Source organism: Lynx canadensis, chromosome C1 (genome assembly GCF_007474595.2).
Source record: "Lynx canadensis isolate LIC74 chromosome C1, mLynCan4.pri.v2, whole genome shotgun sequence".
NCBI lineage: Eukaryota > Metazoa > Chordata > Mammalia > Carnivora > Felidae > Lynx > Lynx canadensis.
In genome coordinates, this window is record NC_044310.1 from 16,598,786 (window position 1) to 16,617,856 (window position 19,071).

The window sequence follows — 19,071 nt, forward strand, 5'->3', positions numbered from 1 at the left end:
AAATCTGCTCAGTGCCTTGCAGTTCAGCTCCAAAAGTGTCTTGAATTCCTTGTGGCAGGGACGGGGGAGTGGGAAAGGGTCCTAAGCCTTATCTGGGGGTGAATAGGGCTCTTTCTAGCCCTTGGGGGTCTCCTTTGTCATAGGCTATGTGGCTCCTTCCTTCCAGCTGCTGGAGAGAGGAGGGTGGGCGAGTGGGGCCCTGGCTGGTTCAGAAGCTGATTTGAGTTTCCTGAATCCCCAGAGGGCAGGTGATGGACTAGACTCACTTGGCACAGTGCTCACCCTCAACACCCCTCCACTCCTAGGGCCCTATCCTAGGGGCAGAGTTGACCGAGGCCTAGGGGAGGGAGCCCCAGTGTGGAGACACTCTAGAGGACTCTAGGTGCCTGAAGAAGGGGGAAGGTGTCCCTGATTGGAAGTGTGGGCCAGAGAGCCAAGGTAGGGTAACTAATGGGGCTCAGCTGGGACCAAAGGGAGACCTTTCTAAGGCCCACATTTCAGTTTTTGAGAATTTGATGCAAGCTGAAAAAGCAGACACCCTAAGTTTTACATGAAATTTCAAGAGTTGCCTGGTGGACTCCCTGAAGCCCACCCAGGAGACTCCAGGTTAAGACCCTAATCCACCAGTAAGGGAGGGAAGTGGCAGTGGCAAGACTGGTGGGACACGATGGGCTCACAAAGGGCATGACCCTGCGTAGAGGGGCTGGAGCTGGTCTTTAAGGGGGTGGGGCCTGGAGGAGCAGCATCAGACGATTGGCTGGGGCATGGGAGTGGGTGGGATTATGGGGCGGGACAGCCAGATGATTGATTGCCGCAATAGAAGTGGGTGGAGCTCTGTAAAGAAGGCCCCTTGAGGGGTGGGGGTCTTGGGGTGATTGAGAGCACTCCGTAGGTGGGCGGCATTGACCCTTTGCTTTCCTCACAGAAACGCTGATGGACTCGACCACAGCGACGGCAGAGCTGGGCTGGATCGTGCATCCTCCATCAGGGGTGAGTCAGTGGTCCCCAAGCCCTGCCCAGTCCCTCAGAAGACCTGGGGTTTTGCTGCAGGGCCTGGATGCCCCCTAAATTCCATCTCCTTTCCCTCTTTCAGGGCCCAGGGCTTGCCTCTCATTGCCCCACCCTATTGGTCCCCTACTAGTTGGAGTGCCGGTTACCATGACAACATGTTGGATGCTTTCAGCCTTTATCCCATGGCATCCTTGGGGCAAGGCTGAGAAGTAGGAATTCGCATTGCCCCCATTTTACAGATGAGGAAAGTGAACTGTCATTTTCTGAGCACCCACTTATCATATACTGTATCAAGGAAGCACGTTTACACACATCTTCTCCAATAATAAGGGGAGGAAAGACCTCAATTTTACAGGTAAGGAAACTGAGGCTCAGAGAGGTGTAGCCGCCTGCCAGGGACGTTACACCTAGTTAGTGATGGGGCTCAGGTTTGTGTCCAGGGCTGTGACCGAGCCTTCTGCGTACCCATAACACAAGGCTTCCCCCAAAATCTCTCTGACCACTTCCATGGCCCCCCTACTTTCCTGGGGCCAGTGGTTTGAGCCCATGTAGGCTGTGAGCCCCTCAAAAGCGAGAGCAGGCACAATCTGAGATTCCTCTTTCTTCCCACACCAGCCAGCCCAGCGCTTACATACAGGCTGTGGGGTCAGACATGCCTGAAATTCTGTCCCAGCTCTGCCACTCACCAGCCATGTGATTTGAGGCCAGTTCCTTAGCCTGCCTGAGCATCAGTTTCCTTATCTATAAAATGATGTTGGTCATGTCCTCTGCGCAGGATTGGTGTGAGGTTTTCCCGCACGGCGTCTTGCACGGTGCCCGGTGATAAGTAGCTACAGTAGTCCCACCATCACCATTGTCCTCGCCACCGGTTTTCATATCATTCCCTCCTCATTCCCCTGGGTCCCCACAGCCCATCTCTTCCCTCCCCGCCATCCCAGCGCCTCCACTGGGACTCGGCCGCTGCCCCAAGGAGCTACATCCCCCCCAACCCCCCACCCCAGGCCTGTGTTCTCAATAGGCAGGGCCCTAGGGTCAGGCCTCTTTCTGTGGCTCTTTCTTGTCACCAATTTTCCATCTGCGAAGGCGGCTGGGCCCACAGCCCCACCCTATCAGTAATGAGGCCAGGCTGGGCTGCAGGGCCCCCGGACGCAATTATTTGGGGTGTTTAGGCTGCAGGGCCTCCGCATGTTAATTAGAGAGAGGGGAGAAAGGCAGAGTGCTCTAATTAAGTGCTCTAATTAAGTTCTGAAGAAGAGCAGTGGTTGTAACAAGGGGCTGACTTTGTCACATGGTGCCACCAAAAAAAAAAAAAAAGAAGCAATGTAGGGAGCTTCAGAGCCACCACTGACATAGAGTCTGGGCTAGCAGGCTCCAGCTCGGCCTTCCCCACGGGCACTGGCCTTTCACAACATCAACCCTCCCCAGGCCACTGCACTGCCCCGCACAGATTTGTCCCAGATATCCGAGGGAGGCCAAAGGACAAGGAACACCGACTTCAGGGTGACACCTCTATACCACCACCTGCCTCCCCCTCCTCCACCCAGCTGGGGAAATCAAGACCCAGCAAGGAGAAGTGACTTGCCCCAGGCCACACATCAAGTTAGCAGGGCAGGGGCAAAACCCAGGACTCCTGGGGTACTTGTGGGTCCTTGTGTTTCGAGGCTGTGTGCTCAAGTGCAGGAATGGGTCTGGGTCTGTGTGGCTTGGGTCAGATGACCTCACTTCCCTGGTCTCTGCTCCCTCATCTGTAACATGGAGATAATAATATGCACCATGTGTGACCATAATGACAAAGAAATGAGGTCCTCTTACAGCACCCACCCCAGGCTGGCATGGCTAGGAGGGGGTGCTGTGCTGTTGGGGCTCTTTTGGGTCTACCCCAGGTAAAGGCAGCCCAGTGCCAAAGAGGGGGGTGCGTGGCTACTCTCAGTAAGCTTTCGGCCCCCCTGGGGAGACCAGGCCGAGAGGGCCAGGAGTACTCAGCCCCCGCCCAGACCAGGCCGGTTGTCCCCAAAGACCCAAGGGAGAGCCAATGAATGCAAACACCACAAGAGGTTCCAGAAGGATGGGCAGAGAAGAGGAGAGGGTTCTCGAGGAGGGCACAAAAGTGTGAACAAAGGCTCAGCACGTGAGGGTTGGCCTGTGAGGGTGTGTGAGGAGACGTGTGCCCCGCACCCTTCATCCCCAGCTTTCCGTGGCCCTGCCCGGTGCCACCCAGCAGTGGGGCTCGGGAATCCCTTAGCTGGGTGTGCGAGGGCCAGGCTGGGGTCCAGGGAAGGTGCTGAAGCACATGCCGCAGGCAGGAAGGGAGTGAGTCTCCCTCCAGGTACCATCTTAACCACTTTAGGCCCCAGAACAGACCGCCCGTCTTCCCCATCACGGGGGTGAGAGCTCTTCTTCTGTCAGCCTGGGAATCCCCTAGGGTAAGGACTGTGTCTCCCAGATCGGAATAGGAGCTCCCAGTAGGCGGAAGTTCTGTCTCCCCCATCAGACTAGTACTCCCCAGACACAAAGCTATGTCTGCTCTCAGCAGAGGAATCCCCTCAGGCTGGGCCTCTCCCTGATTTTCCTTCCAGGTGGGAGCTTCCCAGGAGCGGGGGCCATGTCTCCTTTATTGCCCTGGAGTGAGGGTCACATCGCCCGTATAAATCAGGGGAAAACCAAGAGCAGCGTGTGTGCCCTTCCCACCAGACTGGCATGTCTCCCTCACAGTGTGGGGAATTCCTGGGGGCCAAGTCCATGTCTGCACCTCAGCTTGGGAGTTCTCTGATGGTACGACTCACGTCTCCATCGTCAGACTAGAAGATGCCCGAGGTAGAGGCTGTGCCTCCCCCGTTAGACTAGGAGGCCCCCAGTGGCCAGAGTCCTATTTGCACCCAGCAGACTGAAGGGTTCCCTAAGGCAGGGTCTGTGTCTCGCCCATAGACAGACGATCCCTGGGGATGAGCCCCATCTCCCCCACCTGACTAGCGTTTCACCCGCAGTGGGAAGAGGTGAGTGGCTACGATGAGAACATGAACACGATCCGCACGTACCAGGTGTGCAATGTGTTTGAGTCGAGCCAGAACAACTGGCTACGGACCAAGTTCATCCGGCGCCGTGGTGCCCACCGCATCCACGTGGAGATGAAGTTCTCCGTGCGTGACTGCAGCAGCATCCCCAGCGTGCCCGGCTCCTGCAAGGAGACCTTCAACCTCTATTACTATGAGGCCGACTTCGACTCGGCCACCAAGACCTTCCCCAACTGGATGGAGAATCCGTGGGTGAAGGTGGACACCATTGCGGCCGACGAGAGCTTCTCCCAGGTGGACCTGGGTGGCCGGGTCATGAAGATCAACACCGAGGTGCGGAGCTTCGGGCCGGTGTCCCGCAACGGCTTCTACCTGGCCTTCCAGGACTACGGTGGCTGCATGTCCCTTATTGCCGTGCGTGTCTTCTACCGCAAGTGCCCCCGCATCATCCAGAATGGCGCCGTCTTCCAGGAGACACTGTCGGGGGCTGAGAGCACATCGCTGGTGGCTGCCCGGGGCAGCTGTATCGCCAATGCCGAGGAGGTGGACGTGCCCATCAAGCTGTACTGTAACGGGGACGGCGAGTGGCTCGTACCCATCGGGCGCTGCATGTGCAAAGCCGGCTTCGAGGCCGTGGAGAACGGCACGGTCTGCAGAGGTAAGGACTGCCGCAGTGGGGCAGGTGCCCCTGCAAGCGCGTGGAGTTGGTATTGGCTGCGGACCTGGGCCTGGGGTCCCAGGCTGGCAAGGGCAGTGGCCTGGAGCCGACCGTGAGGCGCTCTTTGGCCGGGTTTCCAAACGTGCAGCCACTGTTCGGTGTCTTGGAGGGAGACATTTGAAGAGCGCTTCTTGAATGGCAAGAGCGTGCAAGGTGCTTTTCGTTGGTGCCAGGATAGACGTTTCTTGTTTTAATTATTACATGACTATTAACAGTGGCAAGTGGTGCTGTATGTCTCCATCTGCGAAAGTGATGTGGTTTCCTTTTTGCGGAAATAAGTCACAGTAAGTAATAGTTGTAAGTTCAGACTTCTTGGACTTTGGCTGGATCGGTCAGTAGAGGCCAGGTTAGATTGAAGTGACCAAACAATAGACGTATATTTCTTGCCCAGTGCTACCTGTCCCTCGTGGGTCGGCCCCAGGATTCCTCCCTCTGGGAGCCATACTGGATGGAGGAGCCGCCATTTGCAATGTTGTGATCACGAGGACGGAAGGAAGCGGTGTGAGCTGGGTTGTGTGCCGGCTCTAGAGTTCTGCCTCAATGGCTGTGCACACTCCTCTGGACACTTCAGTGGCCAAGGCAAGTCACGCGCTTACTTCCGATCCTCGCAGGTGGGGAGGTGAGCCAGGCCCCCTGACCACCACTTCTGTGGGCCGAGCACCTTCTAGGTCTAACTCCTTTAATGCTCACAAGAGCCCTGTGAGAGAAAGTGCCATTTATATGAAGACATCGAGGCTCAGAGAGTGAGTGGGGGAGCCAGGAGTCTTACCCAGGCAGTGTGATTCCAGGCCCACCCTTAGCCACCGTGCCACTTTGGTTAACTTAAGGAAACGTTCTAAGTCAGCAGTGGTACGGGTGGTGTTTATTATGGTGAAGAATTGTGGAGGTGGTTTGCAAACCTAAGAAGTTTGTAAGAGGCGGTGCACGGTGGATGGTAGAAGGCTGTGAAGGTAGACGGACCTGCATTCGAATACCACCCCTGTTATGAGCTGTCTGTCCTATGCTGAGTATGAAACCCTCTTTCATAGGGTACTTCCGAAGACTCAACAAGTCAAGACTGTAAAGCATCTATAATGACTTGCAGTATACAGTAGGAGCTTAATAAATGTTGACTAAACGAGACGTGTACAAAGCTCGACCTGGTGCAGGTACTCTACAATGTGAGCTGTGATGGTGATTTAAAGCCCTATTTGATTTAAAGCCCAGTCGGGTCCCGGGGTCCCCCATGTGCCAGGCAAAGAGTCTGGACCCTATTCCAGGGTCCCTGAAGCACCGGTGAAAGTGTGGCCTGAGGTAGCTGCAGTGACCCTCCCCTTTATAAAATGCTGTCACATCCACTGTCCCTGTTCCTACCCTCCATGCTCTGAAGCAGCATTTTAAAGGTGCCTGGGAGGGCACGTGGGGTGCAAGAGACAGCAGAGGAGACTGTGCGGAAGCAGCAGCCGTGTTCGCAAGAGGTGGTGGCTCTCTGGAGTGGGCATCCACTGTGCAGGGAAGGAGCCAGGCTAGAATGAAGGGGTGTGAGGAGGGTGAGTGAGAAGGATGGCATGTGCAGGAAAGGAGGAAACAGTGAAGTCCGGCTTGCAGGGAGGTGACAGTCCTGGAAAAGGACATTTGGGGAAAAAAGCTGGTTTCTGGGGGAAGATAACAGATCTGGCTTTCTATACTTGAGTGTTGAAAGTGCACAGCCTCGGGAGGTGGCGGGCCATGGGGGCCGCAGGGCAGAATCAGTCACTCCTCGCTCATTGTTTATTCACTCATCAAACCTCGCCCGCGCCTGCTCTGTGTCAAGGCCTTGTGCTGAGCGTCGGGTGAGACAGACAAGAATGCGGCTGTGGCCCTGCCGTCTAGGAGCTCACGGTCTAGCAGGGGACGCAAACTGTAAATGAACAAGGGAGGGCATGCCTTTGACTTACTTTGATTGGAACCACTTGGGTTGCAGTGGGCACAGAAAGAGAAGGGCTTCCCAGAGGAGGTGACATCGGGGCTGAGTCTTGGGAGAGGCATATGTTGACTGGGTGGCCCGGGCCTTCTGGAGGATGGATCTACAAGGATCTGGGGACATGAAGCACCACGGGTTAGGGGGGACTGGTACAGCGTCTGACCTGGCTGTGGCTGGGGTTCGGGGAGGGACAGAGGAAGAACTGTCACCGGAAGGTGCCCAGATGAAAAGGTGCACTAGTCACCCATTGCTGCATAACAAGTCGCCCCAGAACGTCACAGCTGAAAACAAAAGCATTTGTTTTTCTCAGTTTCTTAGGCTCAGGGATCCAGGTATGGCTTCGGGGGGCTTCCTCTGGTGCAAGGTCTCTCCTGGAACTGCAGCTACGCTCTTGGCCGGGGGCTGCGGTATTATCTGATGGCATCACCGGGGGGGGGGTCTGCTTCCACATTCACCCGCATGGTTGATTGCAGGCTTTGGTCCCTCGCCACAGGGATGCACATGGGCAATGGCTTCCCCCAGAGCGGCTGACCTGAGAGCGTTAGAGAGAGCACCCACAACAGAAACCACAGTCTTTTTATGACCTCATCTCAGAAGTGACATCTCATTGCTTCTGCTGTATTCTCTTTGTTAAAAGCCAGTCACCCAGTTCAGCCCACACTCCAGGAGAGGGAATTACGTGAGGTGTGAGTGCCAGGAGGTGGGGTCACTGAGGCCATCATAGAGGCCGCCTGGCACAGGCAGGTGCTCCAAGTCCGAGCTTCTCTGTGCAAGTAGGCCCCGCCCCCCTCCAGCCCACCTCCCCAGACCTACGGCCAGCCTGCCTGCCCCAGGCCCAGCCTAGCCCAGCCAGCCACTGGGTGTGAGTGGAGGCCAGTCAGGGTGTGATTAATGAGCTCAGGAAGCCAGAAGGACACCAGCCGATGCCGTGGCCTGTGCTGTGGCCACCCAGATGTGGGGCTACTCCAGCGCAAGTCCCAGAGGCACTGGTCCCACTGGCCCGGGATGTGTAGGGCTGGTGGCTACAGCTCACATCTGAGTGGTTGGCGACATGCTTTCTCAGTCTCCAGTCTCCAATTCAGGGATTCTTGGCCTTGACTCTGCCTCAGAATCCACTGGGAAGTTAGTTAAAATGCAGATTCCTGGGTCTGGTGCAAACCTCTACCCCAGGTCTGATTCTGTGGCTCTGATGGGCCAAGAATCAGCATTTTTACTGTATTATTATTATTTTTTTTTATTTGGAGGAAAGAGAGAGCACAAGCAGGGGAAAGGGGCAGAGGAAGAGACAAAGAGAATCTTAAGCAGGGTCCACGCTCAATGCAGAGCCTGATGCAGGGCTCGATCCCACAACCCTGGGACCATGACCTGGGCCAAAATCAAGAGTCGGATGCTCAACCAATTGAGCTATCCAGGCGCCCTAAGAATCAACATTTTTAAACAAGCAGCCCTCATGTTTCTGTAACAGGACCATTAGCTCAGACACGTGGTGTGGTAACATACCCTTGGTCAGACAAACAGGACTTCAAGCCAGATCGGTGACCGCAGGCCCAGCCCGGGAACATCCACCCTCGGGGATGGAAGGGGTCATTAGCAGAATCTACGGGAGAGTGTGGTTTGGGAAGATCCATTTAATATTGAGGCATAACTTGATAGGAAAAAATCCATTGCTTTGTTAATACAATTGGAGAAGATAAGGCCGGATAAAGTCTCCTTGACAGATGACAAGTAAGTAGATGAGTCCTCAGGGGAGTGGCAGCCATCCTGGGAGGGTGAAGGGGTGGGGGGGACAGACAGTGGTGGTTAACGAAAGGTTGGGAGTTTCCAGTGCCCTGAGCGTTTCACCAAACAGCAGGCCAAACTGACTCAATCTGACCAACCTCCTCTGGTGCCTTCTGTGTGCAGGGCGCAGTAGAGAAGGGAGGGGCCTGGAGAAGCCAGTCAACCGCTCAACAAGCATATATTAAGTACCTTCTGTGTGCCGCTTAGCCCTCCAGCAAATATAGAAGGCTCGCCTTACCGTGGCCCGACTTACAATTTTTTCAACTTCCCACTGGTGCTCTAGTGAGACACATTCAGCAGAAATTGTACTTCAGATTTTGAATGTTGATCTTTTTCTGGGCTGGTGATAGTTGGTTTGCTACTCTCTCCTTATGCTGGGCAGCCAGCCACACGATCATGAGGGCAGACAAGTGATGCAAGAACAACCATTCTGTACCCATGCAACCATTTTTTCCCCGCTTTCAGTACAGTATTCAATAAATTGCGTGAGATATAACTGAGCACATTTAAGGTAAGTGAGAGTAAGCAATGTTGTGTGGTAGGTTGGGTGCATTAAGCGAGTTTTCCACTGACAATATTTTCGACTTGCAGTGGGTCTGTCAGGATGTAACCCCATCGTCAGTTGAGGCAGATCCGTATGTATCGGGTACCATCTATGAGCCAAGCCCACACCGATGCTGGGAAACACAGAAGCGAATGAGTTTTTAGTCTGAGTGGGTGGATGGGAGAAGACGGAGGCGAAAAGTTAGTGAGCAAATAAATAAAATAGTTATGGGCTGTGATGAATGAAAGGGGGGGAAAGCTGTAGCAAGAGAGAACAAAGAAGACTTGCTTTAGCCAGGTGGGCCAGGGAAGGCTCCTTGGAAGAGGTGTCACTTGAGGTGACAGGGGCCGCCCTGGGAAGGCTGGCGGAGAGCACCTGAGACACAGGGTTCGGCTCACTGGCTCCTGGGTGAGCAGGGGACTCAGACACATGGAGAATAAGGCAGAGTACGGTCTTTCCAGAAATGAGGTCCATCCAGTCAAAGCACTTTGAGAATGTGAGAAAGAAAGCATCTTTTCTGAAGAAGGCTTCAAGGAGGAGGTGACATTTGAACTGGGCCCTGAAGAGTGAGTAGGATTTGGATGGGTGAGAGGAAGGAGGTAATTGTAGGTCAGGGAATGCACTGCATGAATAAAGGCCCTGAGGTATGATGGTATAGGGTGTGTTTGGGGGGTGTCCTGTGCCCTACTGGGTGCAGGTGCTATGGTGTGACTTCTCCCTGTTCATTCCTCTGTGCACTTTTTATTGGGTACCTGATCGGGACCTGCACTGGGCATACAGCTGGCAGGTGAGGGACTCTGGGGACTTCCTTCACAAGAACTCTGCCCCCTTCTCCTACCCCAGTCCCCAGTCTCCGCAACATCGTGGTCTCCACTGGGGCTTGCCGTCAGCAGATCTGCCGGCGGGGTTGGGCTGGGGGCAGGAGGGGGGCCCTGGAACTCCTTCCCTGCAGCGGCTGTTCCCCCCAAGCTCCCAAGTCTGTTTCTTGACTCTTTCCAGATGTTCCTGGGCTTGATTGTGAATGTGCTCCTGCCTCAGTTTCTCCAAGTTTGTCTCTGTATCCCAGTTTCTCTTGGTCTCTCCTTCCCTACCTCAGCTCCTACTTGCCCCTGCCCATCAGATCCCCAGCCTAACCACTAGTGGGGACCCTGCCCTCCTCTCTCCCAGCAGCAGACCCGCATCTATAAGGGATCTGGAGGCAGTTCCACAGTGATCGTGATTGCTGTGTACTGTCGGGGTGTAATGGGATTTTTAATATTTAGCTTGGACAGGGAGAGGGGCTGTGAGCCAGCGGGGAGGGGGTGGGAGTGGGGGGCGGTTGCACGTTCATGTTGACCCTCTGGCTCCAGCTTAGACTCCCAGTTCCCAGCTGCTGGGCTTCTCCCAGCCTCTCCCTCTCCTCCACCCTGCCCTGCTTGGCAGCTCCTAGCCCTGCTACCCACCCACCCCACCCTCCCCACCCCCCACCTCCCCAGCCGTGACCTCTCCTTGACCTTGGCCCTGGAGACCTGGTTTCAAACCCCAGCTCTGACCCTCTCCCAGCCTTTGTTTTCTCATCTGCAAAACAGGATAAACAGAAAGGCTGCTGTGCAGAGTAAATGAGAAAATACCTAGAAAAGTGTTATAAAAATAAAAACAGGGACTTCTATGAACACCGTCTTCTGCTGTGAATGTTTTCCTCCCCCCTCTGATGAGCTTTTGATTTTGAGGAAAAAAAAACGTTTCCTTATCACAAAAGCAATGTAGGTCATTTGTGGAATCTTTAGAAATTACTGATAAGCAAAAAGGAGAAAATTAAAATCACCCAGAGATAGTCACTGTAACCGGCTGGTGGAGATCCTTCTAAGTGTATTTACACATATTGACTTATTTTTTATTTATTTATTTTTTGATGTTTATTTATTTTTGAGAGAGAGAGAGAAAGAGAGAACGTGAGCAGGGGAGGGGCAGAGAGAGAAGGAGACACAGAATCCAGAGCAGGCTCCAGGTTCTGAGCTGTCAGCACAGAGCCTGACGTGGGGCTCGAACTCACAAACTGTCAGATCCATGACCTGAGCCGAAGTCGGACCCTTAACCGACTCAGCCACCCAGAGGCCCCCCGTGTTGATTAATTTTAAAGAAAAAATGGACTCCCGCTAAAAATACACAAGGATTTTTGACTGATTGATATTTTACAGACACTTTCCCATGTCATGTTAGATCTCTGGCGTCATTTTGGAAGGCTCTTGGAATTCCATAGGAAAGATGTGTCATAATTTATTTACCAGTCCTCTGTTGTTTGACATGTAATTGCTGGCCATTTTTCGCTCTTAATGAATGCTGGGATGCAAGTCATTGTCCCTGTCTCTTAGTGCACAATTACTGATATTTGAGTAGGTATGTTTCCAGATGTGGAATTGTGGGATCAAATGCTTTTTAGAGCTTGACACACAGGGCCAAGTTACCCTCCAGAGAGGGACCGTTCAGGTACCCTCCTGGCAGCAGACTTACACAGTGCCTGTTTCCCCACATGCTCACCAGTAGGAGATATTACGCCTGTTGCTTTGTTTTCTGTTTTTCTCCCAGAATCCTGTGCTCCCTCAGCCAAGGTAGGGAGGGGCCAGGGGTTATCTCTAGGCCCTCAGGGTTGGGTCCTGGGCCAACCTCAGGGTGGCCTCCTTCATACCCTGCTTTCAGTTCCAGCCCTTCCCATAGGGGCTGGACCAGTGGCCCAGATGCGTCTGGCGAGTCTGTGGGGTAGGGTGCGGTCCGTCTTGGGGTGAGGAGGAGGGAGGCCTCCAGCTGGCAGGGCCTGTGCTGGCTGGGGAAAGGGTGTGAGGGTTGGAATGCTGGGTGGGAGGAGAGGCCCAGACCCCCACACAGAAAGTTCTGCTACATCTCTTCCAGGGCAGGGTGGAGACGCCCAGCTGGGGGAGCGGGAGGGGTAATAGGCATCCCCTCCAGACCCCCAGGCTCAGGCCAGGCCCAAGACCACACAGGCCAGCCTTTTGAAAAGGGGATTGGAGGGGACCTTGGCCAGCACACTCAGGCTATTCAGTTCTCTGCTCTTAAAAATTGAAGTTCCCCTTCCCCTGTGCTCTCAAAGCATCTTTGTTTACAACCCTCCATCCATCTGTCCATACACTGGTTCACCTGTCCAGCCAGCCAGCCAGCCATCAGAGATTCACTGAATACCAGCTTGTGACTTTTTTGCTTCTTAGAGAAGCCACCAGGAGGCTAGCACATATTGAGTGCCTGTCATGTGCCAGGTGCTGGGCTGGGCATTGGGGTTTTTGGAAAGGTCAGTTATGGGCCCTGCCCTCACAGACCACCCAGTCTAGAGATGTTGACAGACATGCCTGTAGGTAGTGAAGGTGGAAGGAGACAAAGGCACCCAACCTACCTAGGGAAGCATCAGCCAGGGCCTTGGTGGTCAGAGGAAGGCTTCTGGAAAGAGGAGCTGTTTAAGTGGAAGCCGAATGAGGAGCAGGAGTTAGCGAGGTGAAGAGGAGGAGGTGCAAAGGCCCTGAGGCAGCTACAGTAGGTATTCCTAGAAAGGAAGGGAGGGCCACTTCAGCCCAATTTCCTCTCTGGGTCAACTATATGGAAGGAACTGAATATCAGGGCATGGGATAATATAGTCTTCATATCCCCTCGGGGGTCTGGGCAGGAAATACTGAACAGTTTTGTCCTGCGGTACTCATAACAGCTCCCCAGGCACCTATTGTGCACCAGACCCTGGGCCAGATGTGGGGACTGTAGAGAAGATGAAGCCCCTTCTTGCCTTCCTAGAACTTCCGGGGGCGGGGGGTGGGGGAGATGGCTCCTTCTGTTACTATAGCCTTGGGGCACTTAGGAAGGAGTCTGGCGAAAGCTGGGGAGGCCCCCTGGAGGAGGAGCCGTTTTTCCAGGGCTTTGGAGATTGAAAGGAACGAAAGGCAGGAATTAGTCCAGAAAAAGATGGTCAGAAATGATACTTTTTTAACCCTGGCCTCTTGCTGACCTCCCCTCCCCACCCCCACCCCCACCCCCCGCCCCCAACAAGGTGTAGCCGGCTGGGGGTGGGGGTGGGGGTGTGGAGAGGAGAAATGTAGGCCAGAGGAGAAGGGTGGAGGGACTGCCAGGCTTTTTAGCTCCGTGCCATCAAAGGGCTGAGTGAGGCAGAGGCTGCAAGGAATCCTGAAGGCTAGGCAGTCCCTCCTGTGTGCCCAGTGCTGTGTTACACGCTCCAGGATCTTTTCGAATCTTCTGTTGATATCATTATTAGCTCCATTTCACAAATGATGAGACTGAGGTCCAGGGAAGGTCTTGTGCCCAAGACCACACAGTCAGTAAGCAGCTGAGGCAGAATGTGAACTTGGCTTTCTGCAACCGCTGAACAACTGATTAACCAGAATGCGGTGGGGCCTGGATATACTCTGTCCTGCCCACCTCCCAGATTGCTGAGGGGCCCCGGAGGTGGTGGCGGTGAAGGGCTTACACTCAGGACTGTGGGACCGCCCTGGTGGGACAATCTGAAGGGCTTCCTGGTAGGAGAGGGAGGCTTGTGGCTGGGCCTTGAAGGACGAGTTGCTTTCATATCGAGATGCTGGGCAAAATGGAATGCTGTCCCAGAGCAGAGATTCAGGGGTGGAGAAGCCCTTGTGGGTCTCTTCTCCTCATGCTCAAGGGACAGAAGACCTCCAGGAGGGACATGCACCCACCCCTCGTCTAACCTCTGGCCAAACAGAAGAGTCTGTTTGCTCCCACACAGCATTTACCGAATGCTCACCTCGTCTCTCAAACTGCACGGTAACCTTGTTGAATGTCCCCAGCGGACTAGGAAGCAGACTGGGGCCCACGGTCACACTCCTCGGAGGTGGCAGGGTAGGTGTGCATTCTCATGCCCCCCGCTTCTGATTCCTCCCACTTCTTGGAGGTGGCGAAAAGGCTTTGTGGCAGGCACCCAGTGCTCGCGTTTGTTAGGAGCTTCCTGTGGACCAGGCAGCTCTCACTCTGGGTCTCAATGACTCTCAGTCCCCCCTGGGAGTTAGGCATCATCATTTCTGTTTTACAGAGGGGAAACTGAGGCCCAGAGAGAGCAAGCAGCTTGTCTGAGGTAACACGGTTACGGAGGGATAGGACTGGAGCGCAGGCCCTCTGACTCTGGAGCCCCTGTGCTGTCCTCTCTCGGCCCCAGACTGGCGTGGGACCCTGAAGGCACCAAGGCCCATGGTTTGGTCACAGGCTGCCTCCACAGCGCTCTGGCAAGACCGTAAACAGCTGGGGAAGCTCCCCTCCCTCCAGCCACTGCCTTTACATCTGGCTGGGCTTCAGGATCTGGCGAGAGAGGCCCGTTTATTGAGGAAGTTTATGCATTTAACAGTTTAAGCCTTTCTAAGCCTGTGGTACAACAGGATTTGGGAGCCGTTAACAATTCCGTGTGGTTAAGAGATTTTCATTGCTCTGCGGCAGCTGGCTCAGGCCCCACAGGCCCCATTCTGGCCTCCACCCCGCCCTGCGGGGCACCCCCTCCCCGGGGCCCTTTGTCCTCAGCCCCCATCCTGCTGCTTCTCCCTGCTCCCCCCTCCTCTGAACCTTTAGGTATGAACTTTGACCTCAGAGGAGGAGCAGGCCCAGAGAGGGGAATTTCCAGGCCTGTCGGCCAGGGCCACACAGCAGGTAAGAGGCTTGAATTGACCTGCCTGGAGAAGCCCGAGTTCTTTCTCCCACCCCAGACTGCTTTCCTTGGGGGACATCATATTGTTAATTCCTCACCGGCAGAACGGACAGAGCCCCTCTGAGACCACCATGTGTTCGAGCCCTACCAAGGCTTTGGGCAGAGGGGGTGGGGTGACTCATTCACCTTGTCAGGTCCAGAGCTAGAATCAGAACCCAGGCCTCCTAAAGTCCTAATGAGAATTCTTCACACTATACCAAACTGGTGGGGTTTTTTCCATAGCTTGGGGGGGAAATGCCATTTGTAATTATAATGTCTTACATATGCACAGTATTTATTTACTTACACCCTGCCTTGTTCCAGAAGAGATTAGAGGCTGCTTTTGTATAGCATTTGGTCTCACCCTATGAGATACTTTGATCTGCATGATACCCACATGAGAGAAGCAAGGCGAGGGTTATTATCGGCATTTTAGAGACGAGGAAAACTCAAGTCAAGAGAGGACCTGACTTCCCCAGGGCCACATTACAGTTTGGGCCAGAACCGGAACTAGATGACATGGGCTCCCTCTGGAGAGACAGACAGCCTCCACCCTTGGCCTCCGTGTCTGCAGGCATGAGACCCCGGGGCCCCCCCTGAAACTCCACAGGGGACCTTAGTCTCCATCTGGGTGGGAAGAGGTGGTCCACCCCAGGGATGAGTCGCTCGCAGCTCGGATGCAAGGTTTGGGTGAAAAGGAACGTGGAGGTGAGTTTGGTGGGATGTGAACTGGCTCCTGAATCCTGAAGATGAAGCAACCCAGGGCCAGGGGACCCACCAGCGTCTCCCTGAAGGTCAGTCGGCCTTGGGACTCCTCCTCTGTCTGGTATCTCGGGCCCTTTGCTTCTTCCTCAGGCCTTTCCAACCTTTCCCCACTGGGTCCTCTGGAGGTTGCATGGTGCTATTGTTTTCATCACATGCATTTGTTTCCTGCTCATGGTAACTTGTCTGCCCAGCCAACCAACAGGCCCACAAACGCACACTCGCTCCCATTGCACTGGTGTCCAAACAGCACGCCCACTTTGTCTCCTGTCCTCTCTGCTCCCTCAAGTGAAGGGCCCAAGATGACTGATCAGCAACTTCATGGTTATGAAAACTGAGGCCCAAAGATGTCAAATGAAATGGCCTGTCCAGGGACACAGCATTCAGTCAGGATTCTACCCCAGCTCTCTGTACCTCCTGCCAGACCCCAGCTATACATAACAAAGACAAAAGCCCAAGGAGGAAGGGACACACATTGGCAGGTTGAGCACCTGCTCGTCACCAGGCCTTATGCCCTAGGCTTCGTATAGAATACTTTGCTGAATCCTGTTTTTTTTTTTTTTAACATTTTTGGTTTTTACAGCATTTACTACTTTTCTTTCTCTTCCTTCCTTGTTTTCTTTTCTTCTTCTTTCTTATCCTTCCTCCTTCCTTCATGTTCCGTCATCCTTCCTTCCTTCCTTCCTTCCTTCTTCTTCCTTCTCCCCCTTCCTTTCTTTCTTTCTTTCTTTCTTTCTTTCTTCTTTCTTTCTTTCTTTCTTTCTTTCTTTCTTTCTTTCTTTCTATCTTTCCAAAGAGAGAAATAGAGAGCAAGCAGGGAGAGGGGTGGAGAGAGAGCAGGGCAGGGGGGTGGGGAGTCTTAAGCAGGCTCCATGCCCAGTGCAGAGCCCCATGTGAGACTCAATCCCACAACCCCAGGATCCTGACCTGAGCCGAAATTAAGAGTCAGATGCTCAACCAACTAAGCCACCCAGGCACTCCAGCTTTACTGAATCCTATAGATCCCAGAGGTTGGCTATAGGTAATATTCTCATTTTAGAGAGGAGCAAGTGGAGGCTCAGAGAGGTTAAAACCACCAACCCGGGATCACACAGCTAATGGATCGTGCGCCGGAAATGAAATCCAAAGCTGTCCTCTTCCCCCTGGAATATTTGTACAGTGTTTCACTGTTAGTAACATTTTCTCCCACTTCTTACTTCATTTGGTTCTCAACAAACTAGGAAGTAAAAGGATGTTACCCCACTCTTCAGATGAGGAAATTAAGGCTCAGGTGGTAGAGTGAGCTGCCCGAGGCTCATGGCTGGGAAGAGTCAGAGCTGGGACCACAGCCAGGCCTGTTGGACCCTGATGCCCAGGCTCTAACCCTCCCAACCCCCATCCTCTGCTCAGAACCCCCTGAAGCCCCTCTTCTTACACCGAACAAAAGCCAAGGTCCTAAAACTGGCCCACAAGGCCCTACAGACCTGTCGCTCCCTTCTCTCTCTCCGACCAGTCTTTCTTCCCAGCCTCCTCCACTCCAGACACGCTGGTCTCCTTGGTGGTTTCTTCTGCCTGGAATGTTCTTTTGTCAGGTATCCCTCTCACCTTCTGCAGGTCTCTGCCCAAAAGTCACCTTCTCACCAAGACCCCCCCCCCCGCCCGTTGCCCCAGTTTTGAAAAGAGTGCACATGGGTACACACACATGGAAACATGCATCCCGTCCCCTTCCCTGCTTTCCTTCCCTCCGTGACCCTTATCACCGTCTGACATACTGTATGTTCACTTGTTTGTCACTTTACTACTTGTCTTTCCCAGCTGGAATGTGTGCCCCTTGAGGACAGGCATTTCTGTCTTCACCGCTATTTGCAGTCTCTAGAGTACTAGGGTCTGTTCTAAATAAAGATTTATTGCAGAGCCCCACTCCCCCAGTCTCAGAGACCATACCTGCCAAGCTTGATGTTCATGAAGACACCAACAAAGACCCTTAGTGAGGCCGGGCCTCTTCCTACCACCTCCAGTGGGCTCGGGGGGGACCAACATGGCCGGGGCGTCCAGCAGGTCTCTCTGCGGTTGGGACGGGTGTTTGTAGGCATGGATGGAGGGTCCTTATTCTTGATACTCAGCATTTCCCATACAATCCCAAATCCTTCTTGGAGCTGGGGGTCTCAGAGAGCATGTTTCCTTATTACTTGTTTTCATACATTATTAAGCATAATTCCAGCCCCTGCTCCCCAGCCTGTGCTGGCCTGACAGTGTTTGTACTTGGTGCACAGAGCCTGCTGGGGAGCCCATCTCTCTCCAGGAGCTTGTAGGAGTCTACCGTGTGCTCACGAGTTTCCTGGTCTTGGGTTCAGATCTTGACCCTGCTGCCTGACTCACTAGGTCAGAGCCACTGTTTGCTCATTGTGAAATGGGGCCTGCAGTCCCAGCTTCACGGGGTTTGGGAGAGGTTCAGAGGAGTTAAGGGCTCAGAAGACAGAAGAAGATGGGGAATGGAGGGGGTCCTCCTGCTCCAGAAAGCAATGTTTCTCAGGCGGGCACAGTCAGTGCCTTGGCAGAGCTCCTGGGGAGCAAGGCTGCGTATACATGTCTCTGGGGGTAAGGCTTGGTTGATAATCCTCTCTCAGTTACAAGCAAGTCTGGGCAAACAGCAGGCGCCTAATACGCGCTTGTGGAATGGCAGCGTTTTGACCACATAAGGTACGTTTACTGAGCAGCACAAGAGCGGCTCACAGAGTCAGGGTGCTTGGGTCCAAATTTGGGCTCTGCCCTCCTTACCCTGGGATCTTAGCACAGCAACTCCCTCCCCTCCTGCCTGTGGGGCTCAGTGTCACCGTCTACAGAATGACTCTTAACGCACTCTGATTCTATCGGCCTGGTCCTTATGGTGCCCCTGGTGAGGCCAGCAGGACAGCTGTGACATCTGTGACATGAGAATCGTGACCCCACCTTGCCTGCCAGGAAGGTTTAGCAACATCGGTTAAGGGCCAGCTGCCTATGTGCAGATACTGGCTGCGACATTTACTCCCCATGTGACCCAAAACAGGTGACTCACTTTCCAGAGCCTTGATCTCATCTACAAAGTGGGTATATCAATAAATGGAGTGTTATGGACGAGCTGTGAGAACTCAGATAATGAGAGTATTGGGCACAGCACCCAGCAGGTGGCATGTGGTCAGTGCTGATCCTGGCCTGGAACTTACTATCTAAATGCTTAGGGTTGTCACCATCCCCTTCTATAGAGGAAGCAAGTGAGGTTCAGAGAGGGCAGTTGACTTACTCCAGGCCACACAGCAAGGAGGCCCCATAACCTTATTGTGTAGTAGATCTGACTAGTGGGCTGGGTAGGACTTGGGGGCCAGTCAGAGCTCTGCCCACCTCTATCCCTCTGTCCCCAGCAAATTCTGGGGCCAGAGCCTCATGTTACCTGGCTCCTTCCAGGAAACCAGACTCAAGTTTCTTCCCTTAAAGGTGTTGCCATCTGTTTAGCAACATTTTAAAAACCTAAGAGTGGTTGCTGGCCTTTTTGCGCTGCCTGGGCGGCCGAACAGCTTTGGGAGCCCCACATCCGTATCCCTGGCAACCCTAGCCCTGGGCTGCCCTCCCCCCACACCCTGCTGTCAGAGCTGTCTGTCTGTGGGAGCTCCC

The 19,071-nt window shown here is 53.9% G+C and overlaps 1 protein-coding gene across 2 annotated transcripts in view; it reads left to right on the top strand.

The window, feature by feature from the left end:
• The first annotated feature begins 929 nt into the window (after positions 1–929).
• EPHB2 (EPH receptor B2) overlaps positions 930–19,071 on the top strand; it is a 124,613-nt gene continuing 106,471 nt past the window's right edge. For both annotated transcript variants that reach the window (XM_030327133.1, XM_030327134.1), the window contains exons 1-2: positions 930–990; positions 3,996–4,680. In XM_030327133.1, coding sequence (XP_030182993.1) covers positions 934–990; positions 3,996–4,680 — 742 coding nt within the window. In that variant the 5' untranslated portion in view covers positions 930–933. The remainder of the gene's footprint in view (positions 991–3,995; positions 4,681–19,071) is intronic.